This window comes from Neolamprologus multifasciatus, chromosome 14, assembly GCF_963576455.1.
Source record: "Neolamprologus multifasciatus chromosome 14, fNeoMul1.2, whole genome shotgun sequence".
In the NCBI taxonomy this organism is placed as follows: Eukaryota; Metazoa; Chordata; class Actinopteri; order Cichliformes; family Cichlidae; genus Neolamprologus; species Neolamprologus multifasciatus.
The window spans coordinates 26,898,487-26,922,852 of NC_140452.1; the positions used below are offsets into that span (position 1 = coordinate 26,898,487).

The 24,366-nt window shown below is 41.4% G+C and overlaps 1 protein-coding gene across 2 annotated transcripts in view; it reads right to left on the bottom strand.

The window, feature by feature from the left end:
- veph1 (ventricular zone expressed PH domain-containing 1) overlaps positions 1 to 24,366 on the bottom strand; it is a 90,845-nt gene that overhangs the window by 34,574 nt on the left and 31,905 nt on the right. Inside the window, exons 5-9 of one of the 2 annotated variants that reach the window (XM_085184555.1) lie at positions 18,187 to 18,350; positions 16,563 to 16,772; positions 7,666 to 7,886; positions 4,967 to 5,179; positions 2,631 to 3,004 (exon numbers count right to left, since the gene is read on the bottom strand). In XM_085184555.1, coding sequence (XP_085040681.1) covers positions 2,631 to 3,004; positions 4,967 to 5,179; positions 7,666 to 7,886; positions 16,563 to 16,772; positions 18,187 to 18,350 — 1,182 coding nt within the window. The remainder of the gene's footprint in view (positions 1 to 2,630; positions 3,005 to 4,966; positions 5,180 to 7,665; positions 7,887 to 16,562; positions 16,773 to 18,186; positions 18,351 to 24,366) is intronic. The other variant, XM_085184556.1, reaches the window with a different exon arrangement.

Genomic DNA, 24,366 nt, shown 5'->3' on the forward strand with positions numbered 1-24,366 from the left:
TCATGGGAAGGTCAGCCAGGAGCATGATGACATCATCCAGCTGAGACCACCCGTGACATCATAGGCTGCGAGCCTTTGGTGGATTCTCATTGCCAGCAGGACCAAATACTAAGCCATCAAACTCAAAGTACACAACTGCTGGTTATATTTACATTCACCTTCAGATTTAATCAATCAATTAACCAGAGGCCAAAGGAGGAGTTTGTTATTTTCTGTCTTGTTTCCTGTTTTCATGTGCGTGTAATGTGTGGGTGCCGTTTGACTCTTGGCTGCCTCTCAGATAAAATGACATTAAGGCCAAAGGCGGAGCAATAACATCCTCACGTGTCAATCAAAATATCATCACCTCCTGTGCTGTATCGTGTACGCGTCTGGTTTTCTGTGTGTTTTTCATCATGAATATGGTGAAAAGAATAATGCCTCACTACAAGCTTGTGTTTGTGGATGGCTCAGAGAAAGGAGTACACACTGGATCATCATGTCTAATTGTTTACTTAAACTGCAGTATTATGCATATGATAACATGTATTGTTGAATGTGCTGTGTAGGCTCTGGGAGCTCTCGTTGTCCAGCTAAATGCGTTTCTTTCTAAATGTGCTCATTTTGTAAAACAAGTCCACATGATGCGTTTTTATTACTTACGTCACATTAGGATTTATCATCGTAGGAGGGGCTGGGTTGAGTTAAAAAACGTTTGGATATGCAAAAGGTGATGACAAGAGCCGCTAAAAGATGGCAGTGAAGGCTTAATCCAAGTGAACCGAATCGAATTGGAAAACTGAAAATAAGCAGAAACGAACTGAATGAAAATAAAGCGCCAAATCCTTAAATATGAGAAGAAGGAGTGTGGAATCGTGAAAATGGATTGGAAAGTTTCAGAAAATGGATTAGATTAATTTCTTGTTTCTTGCTTATTTGAACTGGTTGAACTGGTGTTTCGATTCTGCCTGAACTCCAAGCACAAAAGTGCTCGTCATTCACGCTCACCAAAACTGCTCCCATGCATACGTGTGCTTCTTGCAAACATCCTACATATGCATTCATCTGTTTCTACTTAGCTTTGCAGATTTTGCCTGTGTGATTCTTTCTGGTTGCCTGTTTTTCCACACACTGCCTCTTCTGTCATTTCACACTCAGCCGCTCCGGCCTGTCCCGTTTCCCACCGCTAGTCACCTGACCCTCAGTGCCTCTCTGCTCACTTAAACATATTGCCCTAATCAACTCCCTCTGTATTTATAACCCTAGTTCACTGTGCCTTAGCTGCCAGATTGCCATTGGCTACCTGTACACCCCAAACAGAATAGAAATGCCTCAAATAAACATCCCAATCAGAATAAGCAGGCCCGAGAGGGCTGGAATAAACCCTTTTGTAAACTGATTACAAGACAAATCGATTACTGATTGCTTTCTGGCTGTGTTTCTTCAGCGCATGCCCTCCGTCTTGATGTAGGTGCTTGGAGATGTGCATGTTTCTTCTTTTTCCAATTACAGCAACTTCCTATCTGAACTGTCACGCTGCTCCGATTTGGACATGGGCGCGCAGACAAGTCTGTATTAGATCCAAAATCTTTAGCTGAACAACTGTTACTGCAACCTTAATGCAAGGAAATCTGAAAGTAGTGACACACACACACACACACACACACACACTGCTGGTTTGTTTTTATAATTGAATCATCAGCCTTTCTTCAAGGCCCGATTTAATGCTAACAACCATTTTCAGTTCCCATTAAAAATAATGATATTTTGATCCTATTACGTTGATGTGATTTTGAACCTGAACTGCAAAGATTGGATGTCATCCAAAAGTTTTCCTTGTTTCTGTTATTCCTTTGTGGGGTCCAAATACCGCAAGCCCAGATTAGCAGCTCAGCTGAAACACTGGCAATTTTTTCACTGTGTAGTGTGTGTGTGTGCTGTTTCCCCTCTCACTCTTAATATCAAATAACCCCTAACAAGTCCCATTTATAAATGATTAATAGGAGATATTAGGCACGATTAGACATTAGGCACCTCACTAACTACATTGATGTCATCTGGAGTTTTAGCCACTGCTAAATTAGACGAGGCGGTCGAAAATTCCACAGGAAAATCACATGAACCTCATCACCTCACGGGCTGTTGATTCTCAGTAACTGGAAAGCCTTTAGCACACAAATAATCAGTCTACAGTATTTGTTCAGACAGCATAGAAATTTTGGGAAGACCAAAGAAAACGGCATTCAGGGGCGGGGTAGGGGTGAGGGTGTGGGTAAATTACAGTCTGGATAGGATTAAAATTGGTAATCAGTGAGCGCACAACTAAAATCAAATTAGTGCTCTTGGAGAAACAAATCCCTCTCAATTTGGAGCTTTGGAGGCAAAAATCAACCCTCAGCTGAGCGTTGCATCTGTGTCAGTGTGTTAGAGACACACCGTGGGAACGAAAGACAGGAGAAGATGAGGTATATTCATACCACATCCCATTAATACCCATTAATCACCAAGTCTGATTGTAATCTCATTCAGGTTCAGCAGGTTAAATAAACCCTGCCTTTGACAGTCTCCATGGAACCTACGTTTATTGATCAACTTCTGCTTAAATACTTGTGGATTAATACTGAAGACCAGCTTCTACCAGCATGCATTACCTTCTATCACACACTGCTCTGGGATGGGGATCTGCTGCACCATTACTTTACAGAACTCTCTGATCATCTCCATATTGTCTCTTAAATGGATGAAAAGTCTGTCAGGCTCCGCCCGCTCTCCTTTCTGTACATCCTTCTCTCTGTTTTGACTTTTCTCCACCTCTTTAGCCGCTCTGTCTAGCGGAGTGACGCCGACCAGAGAGCCATCTGTCAATTTCCTCTCAGCAGGTGAGACTTCATGGTTTTCTGAATGCTGATTAGGCAGAGTGTTGGAAAAGGCGCTATCTGTGCTGAGCTCCACCCCTCCACCGTCCTCCCCTTCGTCTGAGTTGATGGACCGAGAACGCATGGCGTGGAGAGCCAGGCTCTTTGACCTAGGAGAGAGAGCATGAAGAAATTAACAGTTAAAGCGATAAAAATGTTTCTGGTACCTCTTCATCAATATTTGTTGACTGTTCTACTTTTTTCTACTTTGAGAAATGATGTAATATCCTTAAGCCACAAAGAAATTACAACTTCCAGAGTAGTGGGACATCTCACCAAGAGAGCATTTTGTACTACAAAGATGATAATGAAAGGGATCTTTTGTGCCATATATATATATATATATATATATATATATATATATATATATATATATATATATATATATATATAGGGATGGGTACCAGTATCCGGTGCCATCATGGCTGTGATACACTTTCTTCTTCCTTACATTTGTATTGGCGGTTGGCAAACAACTGAAAGGTGCATTACCGCCACCAACTGGTATGGAATGATACGCTTTAGATTCTAGCCAATCATTTTACGTTTCCGGGGATAGTAGGCGTGTCCAGGTACATACGTTCTTTTAGAGCAGAGCTACAGATTAAAAATGCCCAAGGCGAAGCGGTCAAAAGTCTGGCTGTACTTCACAGCAAAATATGCAAACTAAGCAGCCTGCAACAAGTGCTTTAAGCTGATACTGTGATACTGTCAAAGGAGGTAACACCTCAAATCCGATGAAACACCTGGCGATGCATAGCGTTTTTTTTAAAGCAGAGAAATGCGCCGTATTTGATAGCTTGCTGCGAGACCTCACACCGAGCACATCTACTGCGGGTGTGGTGCCTGTTATCGGACCCGGAGTTAGCAACATCCCCCAAAAACCCGAAGTGTAGAGTCCTGGCCCCTAGCCCTGCCAGTGTAGCAGAAATGATGACGGATGATGATGGCAGCAGCAGCCGTTCTTCTCTGCGTGAGTAGCTTAATGTTGTCCGTGTGTAATTTACGTTGAGTAGGCTAACCACGTTATTACATTAATGCATGTAAGGTGAACTAGCAAACACCATCGTAGTTACATGCGGCTGTCTTCTTGTTTGATGGCAGATACTCCCTTCACCCTGGCCAAAAAGGCTAAAATGACCAAAGAAAAAGTGGAAAACAGTTAAACATGAGAGGTTTTTGGACAAAGTTTGTGTTTTTTCCATTGTTTAAGCACTGCTTCCAGCCAAGAGTGATACCATATATGCCCCATAGCTGCAGAAAAGGCTAACATTGTTATGTTTTTACAAAAAAACAGCTGAACATGAGAGGTTTTTGGACAAAGTTTGTGTTCTCCATTCTTTAAGCACCGGTTTGAGCACCGTTTAAGCACCGGCACCATTTCAAAAGTACCGGTTTGGCACCGGTATCGGATAAAACCTAAACGATACCCATCCCTATATATATATATATATATATATATATATATATATATATATATATATATATACATATATATATATATATATATATACCAGGTGTACTCCAGGAGATTCTATGTACAGTTTTATCCCACTAACAAAACACAGCAACATAAACCCCCCAAAACATAAAACGTCTAAATTTTAGAGGACAATATACAGAACAATTAAAGACATGTGCATGTTTTTGCGAAAACATGGCTAATGTTTAATTTCTTTCTATGCCAGCCCTCATTGTCTGCTGGCTCAGCTGATACCATCTCATTGGTATATCTCATAAAGGAAGCCCTGTAATTGCTTTAGCCTGCTACAGATGCAGCTGCTGCTACAAGCCACTTTGCAACCCACCTCCAACACAGTCTTTAACTTTTGAGGCAGCGATGTAACCTGGTCACTGTTTTATATGTAAATTTGTGTCATTTCGATTTCATAAAATAAACAAAATTTTCCAAGTGTGGCAGTGTTTACATTCTTCAACAAACACACATATAGAAACGTCTTCTTGGCTCAAGGCATCTCTTCAAATCCACCAGATTCTTCATAAAAATATGTTTTTTCTATCCAGTCAGATTTCAGAGGACACTGAACAGAAGCATGTTCTTACTAACTGACCTGTTGAATCTCATCTCACGCCTCTCCTCCCTGACTGTTTGGCTTAGGCTGTAGCGTCGCTGCGGGGCAGGAGAGTCCTGCCCTGCTGCCTCCTCCTCCTCGTATTCCACCGTGTCTCCCAGTTTCTCCTCAAAGGCCTGGATCTTCACCTGCAGCTGCTGCTCTGGTGCTCCTCCTTCTCCTTCTCCATCTGATTGGAATGCCTCATCCACCCTGAATGCACACAGAGCCAGTTTGCATTATAGTTGCTATACGTGTGACCTGAAGCTGACAATGTCACAAGTTTCTCCCCCTCTGGCAAACGTTGGCTTAATTTGGTGCTTTCTCACATTGATTGGTTCAAATTGTGTCGAACCCTCTTTCGCTCTTTTTTCTGTTTTTCGTTCCTTACTTGTGTTTTTATACAAATATCCTTCAAAACTTCTACTTGTTTGAAAGAGGGCTTCCTTTCCACTCCCCCCTGCTCTTTCACTAATAAACTGCCTTTGCCTCCCTCCAATCCTTTTTCCCTTCTATCTCTCTTCCAAAAGACCCCAAGCAAAGTCTTTCGAAGCCTCAAACTCTGCACACAATGTTCTTATTTAGAAGAGAGCTGTGTGTGTGTCATTTCCACAAGGCAGCCAGATGACTCTTGGCCAGCGTATGCACGGTATGGCGTGTTCACTTCTTGTGCACGCAGATTGTTTTGAAGGCAAAACCAAAAAGAAAAATATTTTAATGACCTTAAATGACAGTGTGCTGTAACAGACCCAGATTTGATTTTAGTGTCCTGATCAAAGTAACACAGCTCAATGTGTCGAGTCAGTATGTGCATTCTCTTTATGACTCAGTCTCTGACACAAAAAAAAATCCCCCACTCGCCCTGTGGGGCGGCCTTCATCCTTCAAGCTCGGGTGCTCTATCAAAGGCCTGGGAGCTTGAGGGCTCTGTGCAGTATCTTAGCTGTTCCTAGAACTGCGCTCTTCTGGACAGAGATGTCAGATGTTGTTCCTGTGATCTGCTGGAGCCACTCCCCCAGTTTGGGGGTCACTGTCCCGAGACCACTTCTGCCTTTACCCTCCACAACTTCTCGAGTTGTTCTCGCAGCTCTTGGTATTTCTTGAGCTTCTCATGGTCCTTCTTCCTAACGTTGTTATCACTTGGTATAGCTACATCCGTCACTACTGTCGCCTTTCTCTACTTGACCATCACTAGTTTGTCCGCCTGTATCTGGAAGTCCCACAGGATCTTAGCTCAGTCATTCTCGACCACCTTGGGGGTCCTCTGCTATCAACAGAATAGCAGAATATGTATTTTCAGACCGTTCTCTGTAAACCCTGGATATAATTGTGTGGGAAAGTCCCATCAGATCAGCAGTTTCTGAAATCCTCAGACCAAACCATCTGGCACCAAAAAACCATGCCTCATTCAAAGTCATATAAATTCTTCCTCATTCTGCTCGGTTTGAACTTCAGCAGGCTGTATTGACCATATCCACATGCCAAAATGCACTGAGCTGCTGCCATGTGGGTGGCTGATTAGATTTTTCTTTTTTATATTAACAGGCAGGTGACCAGGTGAACCTAATAAACTGGCCAGTGAGTGCACAAATCCCCTTTTAACCCTTTAAAGCCGGTCGGAGGGGGCACGCTCTGTTTTGCGCAACTATTTTTAAATCCCGGTAGCACTGCAACCACATAAGCTAGCACAATAATTTTTTTTGCATACGAAACCGGAGGAGTTGTACTTACATCTTATGCTATCAGCTTGTCCTAAGTCACAGTTTCCTTCTAAATAAAGCTTTGCAAAAACTGCATAAAAAGCGCTTGCAGCAACAAAAACATAATATTCCAGAAGCACGCTTTGCCGATCCGATCAGCTGTTTGTAACACTTCCTACGTCCATCAGCGCAAACTATCGCGGAAATGTAGTTTTTTACCATCAGGGCCTTATGAGCCTATACTGGTGTTTTTAAAAGTTATGTTTGACTTTATGACTTTCTGTGTCCTTTCTGGGATGCTTAGGACTCATATTACACTGCTGGAAATAGTTTATCTTGATGAATATGCTGGTTTTTTTGCAAATTTGCATTATAATATTTATATTCGTTTTTTCTGCAGTGTATAAAAAATTGGTGTATTTCAAAAATAAAACTATGAAGACACTTAAAATACATTTCCTGTGGTTGGAAACTATTTTGTGCAACTTTTTTGTATTTACAGTTTTGAGGGATAAGCCTCTTAAATTTCTCTAACTAGAAATATATGTTAAAAAAACAAAAACGATTTTAATTTTTTTTGTAGTTTATTGCACTAATGACTATGCACTTAATGCATACATATTATTACAATTTGGGCTATAATGGTTGTATTGATGTATATCAACTTGAAATGCTCCCAAAAATGACACAAAAATATAATATAAGCTCTGGCGGACTTGGTTCTATGGTAGGTCTTAAAGGGTTAAATAAAAGGAAGAAACATAGCATTGTAGTTGCTTAGTCTGCACAAACTCGAATTTTTATTAAAGTGACTCCTGAGCGAATGCAAAACAAAACAAGAATATAATCAGCAACACTTGAATATCAATCTCTAGTTGTCTCTAGCTACTCTCCATACTAGCTGCTGCAATCCAGAGAGGCTGTAGAGACACTATTTAAGATTTTAGGTGACCACCGCTAAGAGATTTCATGCAGCCCATGTTAACAGGTGTTTCCTAACCTGCAGTGTGACGTTGATTTCTCCTCCAGTCGTCTTCCCAGAAGCCTGGCTATTGCAGTGAAAGAGTTGCTCATCCTGTAGATGTCTTTACCACAGCCGCCCAGTAAAGATGGGTAACGGTCGGTCAGCGCTCTGATCTCCAGCAGAAGGGTGTGGTGAAAGCTGTGCTCCATGCTGCCCAGAAGGGACACCAGGTAGACCAGCGAGCTGTGAGCATGAGTCTGGAGAAAGGAGACCACACATAATATCAGCCCTGGCCGACACTGGTCTTGGTATAAAATTAAACAGAAAAATAACCAAGGACTTTCAGGAAGATTTTTTACTGCTTAATGGTTTATTTCTCATTTAAAATGGGGCCAGTGTTGTGTTTTGCAGCAGTTTGGGAATATTGTTGAGTCACATGTGTTTTGGTGAAGAAAGCGTGAATTTTAGCTATGGTAATTCAACACACATGAGTTTTCCTCTTCCCGTCTGTTTGGGAGGGTTTGGTGTAACTTCTTTTGTTACTAAATCATAGCAAACAATAATAAATACAAACACATGCAGGCTGGCTCCCAGCAAACCTTTTAAAATACAAACTTGTTCTTTTCCCAAATGTAATAGCTTTTCAACTAAACTGCCATAATAACCACATTTCATCATTCCCAGCATGTTTCTGTACAAATGAAATCCAGCACATATACAGTCTTGTGACTGTTGAGAGAGTAATACTTAACCAGGAATATGACCTGTGCAATACCCCCTCAATAGACGCCCCATGCCTCTCTTGTATATATATTTCTGTATACAAAATTGTGTAACGTATACTTTAATGTAATCAGCTTTATTTAACAGGAGCAGCCGCATTTTAAACAGAGCGCAGAAATCGGCGTGACAGGAGATGATCAAAGGTGAGTGAGAGCTCTCTTGTGGCGTTTTAGGGCAGAACTAAAGCCAAAAAATCCCCATCTGTGGTCAAAAACCTTTTTTTTTAAACACTTGCGTCTTATAAAACTCACATTGCAGAACTAAAAACTGAAAACACTCTCCTTCCTTCTCGAATTCTCAGATAAGAAGTGATTGATTGATGGCGGGCAGAGCCAACCAAGCCCTCTAGAACACCTTGTAACGAGGAGAGAACAACGCAGTTACAGCATCGTTCAGGCATGCCTCAAAAGCACTCTCTGTAGCATACTTCGTTTCTATTATGTGGATCCCAAAACTACCACAAAAGGAAGAACTTGACTTTTAAAAAAAGTTAAACCTAAGAACATGCCAAGCAGGTATTTAGGAGTTTCCACGGCTCTGCACAAAAAGGACTCCGGAGCGTGGCTGGAGCTCAGGCTTTGGCTACTTCTGAACTAAAGTTCAGGCTTTTACTGTCCAGATGATTTTACTTTTTAAGGACTTACTAAAATTCTTCCAAATATTGCAGCATACGCAGAGGCTCGCATCATTTTCATTTTGGAACTGAGAGTAATAGCATAAAATTTAAAAATCTGCTGGACATATGAAGATCTCTTCAAATTACGTTTAATTATTTGGAGACAACACTTTCGTATCCTGAACACATTACGGCTTTAAAAGCTAAACCCTTTTGTAAAGCTCTGCCAAAAAGGACAATAACAGGAAGGTCTTAAAAAAGAACTACTAGCTGTTTTTAATTATGAGCTTCCATGTTTTCCAGAAAATGATGGCAGGGGGGAGCAGATCTTCTTCCAAACTGCCAATCTGCAGAAGACTGACACAGATCTAGAGATTTATGGTTTTTCAGCCTCGTGTCTGAACAAATAAATTTCCAACTGCCTCCCTGGGAAACAAACTGTGGCCCATTCTGTTTCAGTCACTGACAATAATTTGAGCCAAGCTCCTCTGGCAATAGCACCTGCGCTGGTGTGTACAAAACATTAAATACCGAGGGATTCAAACCAAAAGAGAAAAAGCAAAGAAAGAAAACATTGCATCAGTACAGTGACAAGCCAAATCCTCTCGCTGCTTACCACCCAGTTATTTTCTTTTCTTTTCCTTTCTTCCCTTGCTTCTTTGCATTAGCTTCAATTGGAGCTGCAGTCTGGCACACAGTCACTCTACAGTCTCTTCATTTATTAAATAAAAACAACAGCAAACGAATACGATTATATTTATCTTTCAGGTATATAGAATTTGTGTAACACTGCCTAAAATCAATTGACAATCTTAATCATAATCATCTCAAAGAGTTTAAGTTAGTGTGGAGATCAATTTATTTAGAAGAAATTTGTTAATTCACAGAGTTAGATGCAGCATGCAAAGGTGGAGCGGGGTAGGGTGTGGGTGGGTTGCAAAGTGGCTTGGAGAGGCAGCTACAACTGTTGCAGGCTAAAGAAACTGCAATGATGCACATTATCCGAGATTTGCCAGCGGGCTCCACAGTCACCATCCGACATGAGCAGGGACTGTGATCAGCTGCTGGGTGAGTTTGACTTTGTGGCCTCGCTGATGTAAAACTAAGTTTACAAGTTTAAAGCTAAGTTAATCAAACAAATATATATATCTTTTATTGTTCTGTCGAATTGAATTTTTATATATATATATATATATATATATAAAAACACCCAGCACGCCCCTGCGGGCGGTTTATCCTTCAAGCTCGGGTCCTCTACCAGAGGCCTGGGAGCTTGAGGGTCCTGCGCAGTATCTTAGCTGTTCCCAGGACTGCGCTCTTCTGGACAGAGATCTCCGATGTTATTCCCGGGATCTGCTGGAGCCACTCGCCTAGCTTGGGAGTCACCGCACCTATATATATATATATATATATATATATATATATATATATATATATATATATATATATATATATATATATATATATATGTGTGTGTACCACCGGCAGATAGAGGAGGTGGCTGATATCCAGAAATCCTACCAGTGGCTGGACAAAGCTGGACTGAAAGATAGCACAGAGGCACTAATCATGGCAGCACAAGATCAAGCTCTGAGTACAAGATCCATAGAGGCTGGGGTCTATCACACCAGGCAAGACCCCAGGTGCAGGCTGTGTAAAGATGCCCCAGAGACAATCCAGCACATAACAGCAGGGTGCAAGATGCTAGCAGGCAAGGCATACATGGAACGCCATAACCAAGTGGCCGGCATAGTGTACAGGAACATCTGTGCCGAGTATAACCTGGAAGTCCCGAGGTCAAAATGGGAAATGCCCCCAAGGGTGGTGGAGAATGACCGAGCTAAGATCCTGTGGGACTTCCAGATACAGACGGACAAAATGGTGGTGGCTAACCAACCGGACATAGTGGTAGTAGACAAACAGAAGAAGACGGCCGTAGTGATCGATGTAGCGGTTCCGAATGACAGCAATATCAGGAAGAAGGAACACGAGAAGCAGATCCCGGGAATAACATCGGAGATCTCTGTCCAGAAGAGCGCAGTCCTGGGAACAGCTAAGATACTGCGCAGGACCCTCAAGCTCCCAGGCCTCTGGTAGAGGACCCGAGCTTGAAGGATGAAGGCCGCCCCACAGGGCGAGTGGGGGATTTTTTTTTGTGTCAGAGACTGAGTCATGAAGAGAATACACATACTGACTCGACACATTGAGCTGTGTTACTTTGATCAGGACACTAAAATCAAATCTGGGTCTGTTACAGCACACTGTCATTTAGCTGGGCGTGCTGGGTGTTATTATATATATATATATATATATATATATATATATATATATATATATATATATATATATATATATATATATAGAGCACCAATCTATAACATCAGCTGTCTGAGAGAGAAATTCTCTAGCCATCAGATGAAGCCCTACAAGCAAGCACTTGGTGATAGTGGGAAGAAAGAACTCCATGTTAACACCAAGATATCTCTAGTAGAACCAGGCACAGGGAGAAGTGAGAACTGCACACGCTGGTTTCTCAGCATTGCTTTGAGACAGGATGTTGCTAATACTACGCACATTATAGTTCATTTACTCTAGTTTGAATCAGTTGATGAGTTTGTAAATTTGTAGCTTTTTCTCAATGGTTTGGGTTTTTTCCCCACAGAAAATCTCAAAGTGAACCAAAATACGTCACTACAATAGCTTATAGCTTATAGGCCAAATGTAAATACAGGAAGAAGGTTGTTCTGTTTTGCATAACATGGAGAATTTACATTACTGTTACGGCTAGTTGCTAACCTGTACTGACCGTTTGGTATGCACATCTATGGTACGCTGCTGCACCCCAGAAAACAAAGCATACTTGGCTAAGGGAAGGTGTTTAGCTCAAATTTGCAGCATATACAGTAGCTGGTTATTGGTTCAGATCATGTTCACACCATAAACAAGGCCACCTCCTCCAAAAGGTCTCGTGAATTGAAGGGTAAAAAAGTACCAGAGTTCAGTTTAAACGGACTTAACACCAAAGGTGTCAAAATAGCCTTTGTTCATCACCAAGCCCCATCTTGTGATCCTATATAGCAGTCGCAACTATACTGTCTAAATTTCTTTCCAAATAATAACAAACTGGGTATTTTAAATGCATAGGATTAGCACTAAATGCAGAACGACTTCAGAGTTGAATGAAGTCCTCATCAATCAAATGCACACAAGCAGATTCTGGAGAAACTGCAGTGGGATTGTTGCTAATGCCAGATTTGGCCCGATGCTTTCTGCTACCATGTTTTATGCAAACAGATTAATGTTCCTACAACAACAAAGATTTTCTTGCAGGAAACCCCCTCCAAAACTTTAAACACAAGTGGATGGTGGCCCATGATGGTCCAAATTAATTGTTGTTGCTCCTCAATTGGTCACACCTGCATTCAGCTAAGCAGCAGTTAAAGTTAGCATGATGATGACGTTCCTTGTAACTGAAGGACTCTTATCAGAGTGGTTTAAAAACTGTGAGTGCCGCATGAAGCTGATGCACAGCTTTTTGTGTTCCTGGTGTTAAAAAACGCACTTGTGGAAGCGAGATAGAAGAATAGGTAGTTGCTGTTTTACTCCAGTAATCTTTGATGAAATTATAATGGATCTTTATGGGACAAGTAGATGACACTTCTCTGCCTCTGATGCCTACAGATTAAAGAGTGCAAGTCAGCTTGCTTTGAAAAAGAGACGATTCAGAAAAAGATGAAATGATGCCTGCAGAGTGAAAAGTATGAGCTCAGCAGTAGGTTAAAGAGAAAAGTTTAAGAAAAAAAATCTGTCTCTCCCACTCCAACAGTTAATTAGTCAACAGTAAGACACATTTGAGAAAACTAATGGCAGTAGTCACAAAGCGGTCATCTGGCTGTTTCAACAGTGTTTCCATAACACACTGAGTGGGACTAGGTTTGATTAGTTTTATTTCTGTATAGCAACGTATAGCAAGACTGTTTGCAATTCCATCAGTTTCTTTTTTCAGATTTTCCTGCAGGGTTGCTTGAATAAAAAGCAGTCCACAGCAGTCCACAGTGTGCAAGGGTTTCTTTCACCAGTGACATATTCTGGTCCAACACGCAATAAGTCCAGAAACACAATATAGACTAACTCCCTTCAGGTGGCTGAGGGAAGCCAGAGAAAGACTTGTGCAATCAAGAACAAATGCATCCCAGTGTGAAAGGTTGTGTGTATGTGTGTGTGCATGCTTGCAGGGCACAAACACGAACCCACAGGAGGGTCTCTCCACTGCCATCATCAAGAGGCCTCAGCAGGGGCATTTCCCAGAAAACACTGGTTATTTTCCAAATGGTTCCAATGTGAAGAAAGGCAGGACACCGAGGTCCAACAATCTGTGTATCTGAACGCGTATGAGTATTTGTGAGTGTGTTAAAACTGCGCTGGCAGGTTTTTTGACAAGAAGATTGAGGAGGAAGGGAACTTTCAGAGGGAAACTTTGCCCTGGAGTAATAGAAAGCCTATTATGGGTTCCAGCTTTGAGATTTCTGTGTACGTCTGTTTCTGTTTCTGTGTGTGTGTTTGTATATGAGTATGGGTGGAGGGGGAACACTTCATGTAGAGACAGTCATAATGGTTTTTTTTTTTGCTAATTTCCCCTAAATTGTTGTTAAACTGCCCAAAATGCACCCAGAGGAAAAGAGAAAAAGAAAGTGGGAGCTCTCACCTGTCTTGCTGTCAGTCTAAACCCCCCCAAACACACACACAGACATCACAGACTGACTATAACGTGGGTCTTTATCACATGCATGATTACACAGTGCTGCATAAATACTTAACAGGGTTAGAACAAGACTAGCAATAGAGCTGTAAACCTACAAGGTCTACACTGAACGCTTTTAGATGACGATGACATGATAATAATAATAATAATAATAATAGTATTTTCTGTCATCATTTTAAAACCTGAAAGAACACAACATAAGACAACACAACTTATAAAGCCATATTAGGGGCTCTGTGAGAGCTTGCTGATCATTAGCAGGAATCTTTTTTTTCTTCTTCTTCTGTATTAATTCATTTTATGAACTTTTGTTTATTAGTATTGAACTTGTGTACAGTACACAGCAGGTTTAAGAACTGAACTCATTCATTTAAACCCATTAAATAGTCATTGGACAAATAAAACACTGAAATTGGGGCTTAATATTGCTTTATCAAAGACAGACTTTATCGTCAAGACAATCTTTTATTGTTGTCCATCAGTCTATATATCATTGCATTTTGCTCTTTTAAAAGGCTATTTGTTGAGTAACATCTGATGGAAGCCATATGTGTGACCCATAGGTTAAAGGATGCACATGGAACAAATTGTATCTCTTTCAAAACAAATTTTGATATTCTTAATCTCTACAAAAAGTGAACTTATTGGATGTAACATGAGCTGTCATCCTGTATTAGCAGTATTCAAAGCCATGAATGCTTTTAAATCTGTGCAAAAGTCAATACAGACACAAATAACGTGTGTCTGTTTTTGGTTTTAAACAGAGGGGTGTCACGCTCTTGGTGTCATGTGATTCATTGAGTCAGCCAGTCCATTAATTGCCAACTCATGGTGGCGGAGGGGTTTGGATTTTTGAGTGCTCCTGAGATCTGTGTTGTCAGGGGCAATTTTCCCCTGGTAGGGTCTTTCAAGGCAAACTGGCTTTGGTTGAGGGGCCAGAGAAAGTAAAGCGTTGTTTACTCCAGGACAGGGTCGCTCGGGCTTCACCTTGGAGGTGGGCCTGTGGGAGGGGCTCACTGCAAAGCGCTTTGTGACCAGGTTATGGGTTAAATGAGCCACATGGGCCCAGCCCTCCAGTGAGGCTACCGGGAGCAGGAGCGGCTAGTTCACAGGGAGGTACTATGTGGATTTGGTGGCAGTCAGAGGCAGAGAACAGGCTCTATAGACATGAAATATCACCTCTGTGGTGGGGAAGGAGAACAAGCTTGTTAGTCAGCCTCACCTGGGTTCACTCGTGATGCGAGGCATCCAGTTAGGGTGGGTATGCTTGTATTCCCACCCTGGTGCGGTGAATGTTTGTCCCAGAGGATGCAAGGCTTATGGTGAACTAGCAAGTCAGGAGGGGGGTGTAGCTTATTAAGGATATAGTGAGACAATAGAAGAAATACTCAGAGGATCTGCCGATCCCCTCTGACACGCCTCATCAGACGAAAAGGGGTCTTGGGAAAAGGAGATGACTTGCTCATTGCTGTTGCTGAAGTTGCCAAGGTGCTTAAACTCCCTTGTCGTCGGCCCCTTGAGTTGATGAGGCTAGACCTGAGTTAAGGCTCTGAATTTTACTGGTCCCTCATGGTTTAAATGCCTCTGTGAAAGTACATGGGAGTCAGGGACAGCTACCTTTGAACTGAAAACTGAGGTGGTCGTCCTCCTTTTAACCAAATTGACAGCTTGAATCACATTGATACAATAACTCAGACTTGTTCATGGTGGGGGTTAGACTTTGCAAGGTCTGTCTTTTGTCACCAAATCTGCTGATAATTTTGGTGAACAGCAGGATATGGTGAGGTAGGCAATTTTAAAAACAAAATTTCACACATACTGAGCTAAGATTTCAAAATACATTTTCCAGTATAGCCGATTTTCCCTTTTCAGCACACAAAGGACCAACTGTTTACTGAGGTTAATGTTCCCTAAAATTGTGTCATGTTTGCAACAATAGGCTAAGGCTTAGAACATTGCTCCTTCATTGTTACTTCAAATTAGATCTTCACCTGCCAGAATAACAGACTCTGACCTTTCTAAGTCCTAAGAGGTTTCGGCACGTGTTGGGAAAGACAGTTCCACCAAACACTGATGTATGCAGGTGTCAGACAGCGGTCCAAACCTCCGGATCTGCCCGGCCTATCCGGTCTGTGTGTGTTTTATACTTGGCAGAGCATGAGAGAACAAGTCATATGAGTGCCCGTTATTTCCTACCCATTAAAATAATCACTCCTGCCTGTTTACAGTAAGTGTGTGTTTCAATGACCTCTACTTGTTTCTATTATTTCCTTCAGACTTGCTCCTCTTTATATCCTCAGTTGGGTTAATTGAGGTAATATGCTTGAACGAACAGTAAATATGAATTTATGTCATGCAGTTAAAGTGTTTACACAATGATGCAAAGTGATGGCCTAATCATATCCGGTGTGTAAAAGCCTTTACAGTTAAGCCTCTTCAACTTGAATTTCATTTTTGTCAAAAAATGGTAACTCTGGTGTGGAGGGCAGGTTTAGTGTGGTATGCTAGAGTGGCCAAAAAGCTGCCACATTTTCAGTGTGCTGCTGCTTATGAAAAAAAGAGAGCATACTCCTGAGCTTCCAGAGAGCTGCAGATCATGCACAAATCATCTACTTTGACCTCCAGTGGTCAAAAGATCATCTCCGGGAAGCTAAAAATAGCTGCAACTGGAGCGGCCCAGAGGTGTACCAGAAGTTGAACTTGAAGGTGAGATCATCAAAATTTGAAATGAGGTAATGCTCTTTTTTGGGGTTTTTTTTTTGTTTTTTTTACCTCACTGATAATGCCCACAGCACCGTGGATTTTGGCCACATGAGCCAGGAAAGCAGGGCACTGCTGTCCCAAGATCCTGAGCGGTGGCAGAAAGCTGACCAGCGAGGAAGGACTTGCTTGAGACACATCGACAAGTGCTCCCAAAAGAGCCTCGGTGAGAGACTGGTTCCCTAGGTAACCGACCAACGTTGGAACCTGAGGGCTCAACATCTGCATGGATGAGGGGGAAAAAAGAAAGAAGCAGAGAATTAGAGAGGGGGAAATAAATAAACAGAGCATTATTCATGACAAATAACAACTACTAAAAGGAGCCCTGATCTTTCCAGTGAAGGCCATAGGTGAGAGGAGTGACCTCGGAGTGAGATGAAGATACTCGTGACTAATAATAAACAAAAGCTTGGCTGTAGGGATGTCTGGAAAAACTGAGTGAATAAAAAGCTCCTGCTCATAATCTGTAAGGGTCACAGTAGACTGCACTAGACTGGAATGGTCTAACAATATCCACTATTGCCAGCTCTTTTAGTTGTTGTGAAAGATTATCAAGCCATATATGTCCTGTTAACGATTCTGTCTGACAAATGAAAAATAGGTTATGCAGTTCAAAAGTTCCACATGAGTGCCATTTTAATGCTGCATCACTTACGTAAAGTGAATCTCAAGATGCCAAACATTTGGTAACTGCTGTGACGAACACAGCTACAATATTTTCCTGTGTGCCTATGTGGGGGGTTCACATTAGAATAACTCCAGATGGCTGCTTTTGTTTCTCAACTGAGGCTGCGTTTTACAACCATGTGCTCTGCTTGGTATGTGGTACTTCCCCGCCCACCCCCTACTTCACGTTGAACATCAGCAGCTCTGGTCCAAAATATCCAGGATTAAGGGAATTCCTGCACACCACATGCAAAGTCCCAATTCTCCCAGTGCTTTCTCTTTTTTTTCTCCAATGCATTTTCCACATGCATTCATTTGCATACATTTGAGTCACAGACAGAAACGACATAATCACAGACATGCTGGATTTTGCAACTTCTTCACGAGTGTTTTTGTTTCTGGATACTGGATTACTTTCACATGGGCCATCAGTTCTGACTGTAATGCATTTACCTCATTTTAGTTTTTATTAATACTAGATATAGCATGTATATACTATGTTTAGGTGTCACTTGACTATGGATTCCTGAAACAGTCAGATCAAGGTCACTGAAGGTAGTGACCGGCAAAGCTTCAAGAAACCCAAAACACAGGCACTTAAAAAAGCCTCACCAAGCACACACAACTGAGGTTTCTACACGGTCTGAACTATGTGGTGGGAGGCATTTAAATGATGTAGAGCGCTGAACAAATTTATAATGCCACCTGTCGTAAAAACAAGAAAATAGAAACATTTTAGAAGTCTGTCACAACATTTTATATATATTATTATTGTAATTTTCACCGTGTTGGCTGCAAAGCGGTGACACAATGACTGAAATTTTAATATAAATTGCCGGTGAAGTAATAGTGGTGTGAGCAGCCATAACTTAACAGAAAAAATAATCCAAATAATCCAAATGAAAGTGGATAGTTTGAATAGTTGGTTTCAAACACAGTAAATTGTTAATTCGTCAGCACAAAAACTCACAAGTGGATGTTGCTCGGCAACCATTTGAATAAGCCTGATCAGGTGTTGTTGCTCGGTGGATTCCAGCTGTGGCATCATGGCGCTGAGGTTGCCTAGGTGGTGGTGAATGGTGTCTGGTTGTTTGGGGTAGACTGAGGGCAGAACTCTCAACAGCATGTGGTTACCTGGCGGGGAAAGAGAAACACATATGTTTTATTGAGCCCCAGAGAAAACTTCAAAGCCTTTTACAAACAGATTCCACACAAAGTGGTCATTGTGTGAAACAAAAGGTCACTTTAAAAAAACTGCACTGAGCACCTGACCTCTTTTTCAACATTTCCATGCATTTAAAGCATGCTGAATTTGTGTTTTATCTTCACTAATCTCACAAACCTGAAAAGGATAGGTGGAAGAAAATGGATGGAAGGATCTTCTGTGGTTGGGTACCAGTACCCAAAATGTTCAGACCAGCTAAACACCATCAAATTACACACATATATCTTGACAACGAACGAGCAGCTAAGCATTAAGGGGTCAGCTGCTCCTTTGCTTTTCCTATTAATCAAAATGTTAAGAAAACTTTTCAGGAAGAGAAAGAAGGTGAGAGAGAAGCAAAAGGCATTCTTTTGTTTACTTAGGAAAATAACACTGTGACAAAGTTTCTTTTGTCTGTTTCTCGCTCCTTGCTGTTTGCAGCAGGATGACCCAAACAGGGTCATTACAGAGTTAGAGGAGGCTGTTAGCTCGGTCTGGTCAGTGTTGCATTGGCACATTTATTACAGGAGGTGAAAAAGGTCATTTTTGCATTTTGTCATCCTCTCTGCAGAGATTTAGGTCTGACATGTCGTGTCCGAGCCTGTTTTATGTGCTTATTTCTGTGTTTGGAGAAGCAAAGATGTTGAGATATCTTTGAGGCATATTGTTTAAAACCTTTCTTTTTAAGTTGCCTTAGGCGTAGCTCTAATGCTATCCTCAGAAGACACACATCAGATTACCAGTCATGAGACAACATCTCTGTTCGAGAAAGAAATTTTCATTCGTTGTCAGTACTCATGCAGTGATGCTGAGACAGCCAGTACTGACGCATGACTGGCAAAAAGGCATTTGCTGATCAGCAAAGAGCCCAAGAAAACCCACAGTATTACCCAACAGCCTTTGACTAACATATAAAACATCTTTAAATGATTCACATCAGTGAACAAAGACTCTTGTTTACAAATGGTAAACATTATGGGACATCTCAGGGTTCTGTACTACGGTTCTTGAGTATTACATAAAGCCAAAAGCCCGGTCACGTTGTGTTTAACTGTTGCAAACGATATAAATTGTATAAACTGCTTTAAAAGACTAGGATTTACAGTATTTGCAGAGCAGATGGACCAAATGAAATGGTCAGATTGGAGGAATAACTACTGGAGGAGGGCTTTAAGAAGTACTTTAACACTCCTGAGCTTAGCTAGCCTTAGCACACACACCGAACAAACAGTGGCACTGCCCAAACACGACAAAATTAATCTACCAGCAACTTAAGTTCATTAAAGCTCAGGTAAGCAAATCAAGACTCCTGCACCTCCTCTGGGCCCCATCAGGAGGCTTTGGCCAATCACAGGCGGTGTCAGATCAAATCAGGTGAGATTTGCTGTTGGAGGTAAGATGTTAAGGAGCGGTGGCTTAAGCTGAGGTGTTTTTGAATGATGGGAGGGGCTTAGAACAGACGAGGCAGAGCCACAGGAAAATTACACATTACACTAAAACCAGTATTAACCTATAAATCACTGTAACCACAGGCTGTCCACTCAAAAATGTTCAGCAGGTTTGACGTTGGAACAGACCAACAGAGAGGTCTGACTGTTCTGTGCAAATGGAAGATAATATTTATAAGACGGTCATTGGCTCTATTTATGCTCACTTCTCTTGCTTTAAATGTTGCCTACAATGTCCACTAATGTACACTAATGTAGACTATCACGCACAGGCCCTGTACTTTAAACACAAATCACCATAAAAAGAGACTGACACAGTTAGTGCACAGAAAGAGAGAGAGAGCTGGTAATAACCATAAAGCCGAGGCTGCAGCTTTTACGGGTCTTTTACAGGAATGTTAAAAGGCCGGAGGAGACAAGAGTCTGCCCAGAAACACAGAGAATTTACACAGCTTACGTATTTGAGCCCCTTATACTGTCAGACACACTTGCATTTATAAAAAGTCATTTGAAAAATAAAATGAGTGTTACTGTAAATTGTTGGATTTTTATGAAATATTTGGACAAGCAAATGTTCGACTCCTGACAACAGATCTGTTTGAACGACATCAGAAGAAAAATGAGCTTTGTCAGTAATTGTTTCCAATAAATAAGTATTTTTCTCCGGTGAATGCGAGTACACGCTTAGCATCAGAAGCTAGTGTTTCTCTGTAGTCTCTGAAGCCCTGCTTCAGCATGTTGCAGGGGTTTCTTGTATATGTTGGCTGTTTGCTTCTATAGGGTGGCTGTAGCTCAGGAGGTAGAGCAGGTCATTCAATAACTGGAAGGTTGGTGGTTTAATCGCTGGCTGCTCCAGTCTCCATGCCAAAGAATCCTTGGGCAAGAAGCTGAACCCCAAGTCACACTCCACATCGGAGTATGAATGTTAGCTAGAAAGCACTTAGGTGTAGAAAAAGGTGATAGTGTGAATGAGACAAGTTATATAAAGTGTGTTATGTCCTCAAGTAGATTTGATTCGAAGCCACATGTTTTAGCTTTTTTGACTAAGACATTGATAACTAAACTATAAATATCTCTCTTAAAAAAAATCTTAATAGATTTTCTAGTATGCTTAGCAGGTCAACTTCCACTTTAACTTCGATTTATGTGTGTGTGTGTGTGTGTGTGTGTGTGTGTGTGTGTGTGTGTGTGTGTAGTGAGTGCTTGCATGTTTGCATACAATATCTGACCTTCATACCTTCATTCCAAACAACAGCTGACCTGACACTGTGACAAGTGCTCATGCACTGACCTTTGTTTTTTGTCTCTAGCAAACAAAGGTAACAGTTTTCTCTGACATTTTCACTGTGAAGTGTCATGTTTTCTAAATGTCACATCAGAATTACAAAACCTGTCCCTCAAAGATTTTTGTGTCCAAATCTACAGAGACATTCAACTTTGATTAAAAAGAAAGTAAAAAACAATAATAAAGCAGCCATTGTTTTTATGCATATTCTTTCTTGGGCCTTACTAAAATATAATACAGACAGTATTTAAGTACTACTAAAACAAGGGCACCCCAAATACCTGTCTTTTTTTAAAAGCTCCAGAGCTTCAGTTGTAGTCTGGATGTCTCTGGTTTCTCTGCAGTCAGAGAGGACACAACACTGAGCATTACAGCTACATGTGACAGACTTGAAAAACGTTGCCTGGTTTGATGAGTGTCCGTTTCTGCTTTGACACTAAGATGGTAAAGCTGGCGTAAACATCACGACAACCCTTTGCAGCGCTTAAACACCACCAAAGGGTCTTGTTGTATTGTTGCTTACCATGTCTATCCTTTTCTGACCACATCTTCTGATGGCTGATTCCAGTAGGATAACACACCATGTCACAAAGCTCAGAACATCTCAGACTGGTTTCTTGAACAGGACAATGAGTTCACTGTACTCAAATGGCCTCCACAGTGATCAGGGCAACAGAAAATTCAATAGAGCACGTTTGGGATAGGGGAACGGGGATTCTCATCATGGATGTGCAGCCAATGAATCTGCGGCAACTGTGTGATGCTGTCATATCAATAAGGTCCAAAAAGGAATGTTTCCAGCACCTTGGTGAATCTGTGCCATCAAGAAGTAAGACAGCCATTAGTACTGGGTACCTAAGACATTGGTTGGAAAATCCAAATGGATGGACAGGGCTCCATCAAACTCACATTCATAAGAGCAGCTGCTTACTGTCTGTGACACCACAGTAAACTGCTAGGTGCATTTTTAGAGGAAAAAGCATTTAACAGGGGTATGAAAAAGTGCTAAATTTAGTTACAAAGTTTCTAAATTGGCATCAATAAGGTTAAATAATGTGTCATGCTCACTGCTTCAAGAGAGAGGGATGTCCGGTGCACAAGTTCATATACAGAAAAATAGCTAAATTGAAACTGAAAATTAAGCGGTGGTCTGGAGAGGTGTAAAGAAACTTGGATATAGAGCAAAACAACAGCACAGAAACCCTTTAGAGGAAACGGTCTCAGTCTGGTCTTAAGCAAATTCAGGAGCAGTTCATTTGTGGCTGTGATGCGACCTGACCTCAGTTTGACTCAAAGCCTGAGCAGCAAACTGTTTTATTTTCGGGGACACGGCAGACCATGCAAACTGAAACAGCTTGGGTAGTTGTAGCAGAGGCTTATAAGAGAATGGGTTTTCTCACAACTATGGATTCCTTAGTAGAAACGTTCCTCCACTGTTTAATTTCTGGCCCCGGATACATCTAGCCGGTGAGGAAAGTAAACATTCTCACGTGTTTTTGCAGAGATGTTTTTTGGTTCTTTTGGATTTTTCTCTATGTGAAAATGAGCAAAATCATCAAGAAAATGTTATAAGTTTACAAACACGCAAACTCAGATGTGAATTATGCTGAAGAAAACAATTTGACTAAAAAAACAATTCCCTGACACTTCAAGACCAAAACCTCAAGAAGATCAAGATGCATTCACATGAAAATGTGGGTTTAAATGAGCTGAAGATGCGCCAGAAGTTCTGTGTTACATTTAAAAAGCTAGAAGGAGGTTTTCAGTGTCAGCTGACCTGCCGATTTATCTTAAGTATTGTTGATGAGTGCATTCTCCACACATTAAACAATGCACATGATCTGACAAAGAAAAAAAGAAGAAGAAGAAGAAGAAAACCCCTAGAATTTTTACAACAGGGAGGTTACTGCACGGGAGAAAACTGCAGAGACCAACGCAAACGATATCCAGAGGGATGTTTTTGGAGAGCTTTACGACTTTAACGTGTTTTCTGCAGCTTCCAAAGCACATTCCATGTAAGCATGTCCAGCCTGTCATATTTCATGCTAATCGAACACTCTGAGGTGGGTGATGGGAGGTGAGAATCTGTCAAATCAAAATGCAAGAGAAATCAGATGAACTTCTCCCAGAAAGCCCATACATTTGAGAATGCGTATGTTTTTGTTGGATGCACCAATACCACCCACCCCCATTACCCCCCAGCAGGGAAGGAAAAAAAACACAGTTTAAAATATTCAAGCTCATATGACACATGACTGCACAGATGTCTGGAAGGGATTCAGTTACCCGAAAGTAAAGAAAAGACTGCGAAGGATTTTCATCACGTGTGCACAATGAATAAAAATGTTCAGTGGATACAATTGTTTTTATATCTAAATCATAAATGCTGATAGATACTAGCACAGCTGATAGATCGATTCTCACTTTGAACTCTTTCTGTGGTATTGAGGATCTCCTCGGTGAAGCTTTCAGGCTGTTAAGACCCAAACTGCAATGTTTCTTTCTGCTGAGTCAGCGCTTAATGAAGTGCAGCGGGAAACACGTTGAACACATCTGTGTGGCTGATATTAAATATTCCCTTGGTGTAAAAGCTGTGTAACTAAGTCATACATAAACTATAAGTAAGTCATTTGTCACTGCAAGGATACAACTCATGCACGAGCACACCGTGAAGTCATTTCTTTGCTCGACTGTAAGACAAGCCTGTAAGATGTGTTTCCAGCTGGCTGAATTCCCACCTGACGTGGTAGCTGTGAGGCAAAACATGGAAACATTTACAATCCAAACACCCCCGAAACACAATAGAGCCTATATGAATGCTTCTTTTCTGAGTATAGAAGCATTCTGAAACATTCATTTGTTCTAAATTTTACTTAGTTTAATGATGCATTTGTTTAAGTTGGAGTCATTTAGTGTCAAACTACAGCAGGCATGTTAAAAGGGCGTCCTCAGGAGACGTGATACTGATCACTTTTGCAGTCTTTGTCCTGGTGGAAGAGAGGAGCAGCTCTTTATCCTCTTGAGGGCGTGTGGGAGTTTGCCTGACCAGTCTGGATGTGCTATGTGACCACATCACCGAGTGTCCTATGAGGATGCAAGACTTCCTGTTTGGTCACTCTTGGGATAACCGCTCTGTCTTTTTGTGGATGATGTGGTTCTAAGCTTCATCATGAAATGACCTCTAGCTAGCACTGGATGACTTGGTAACTGAGT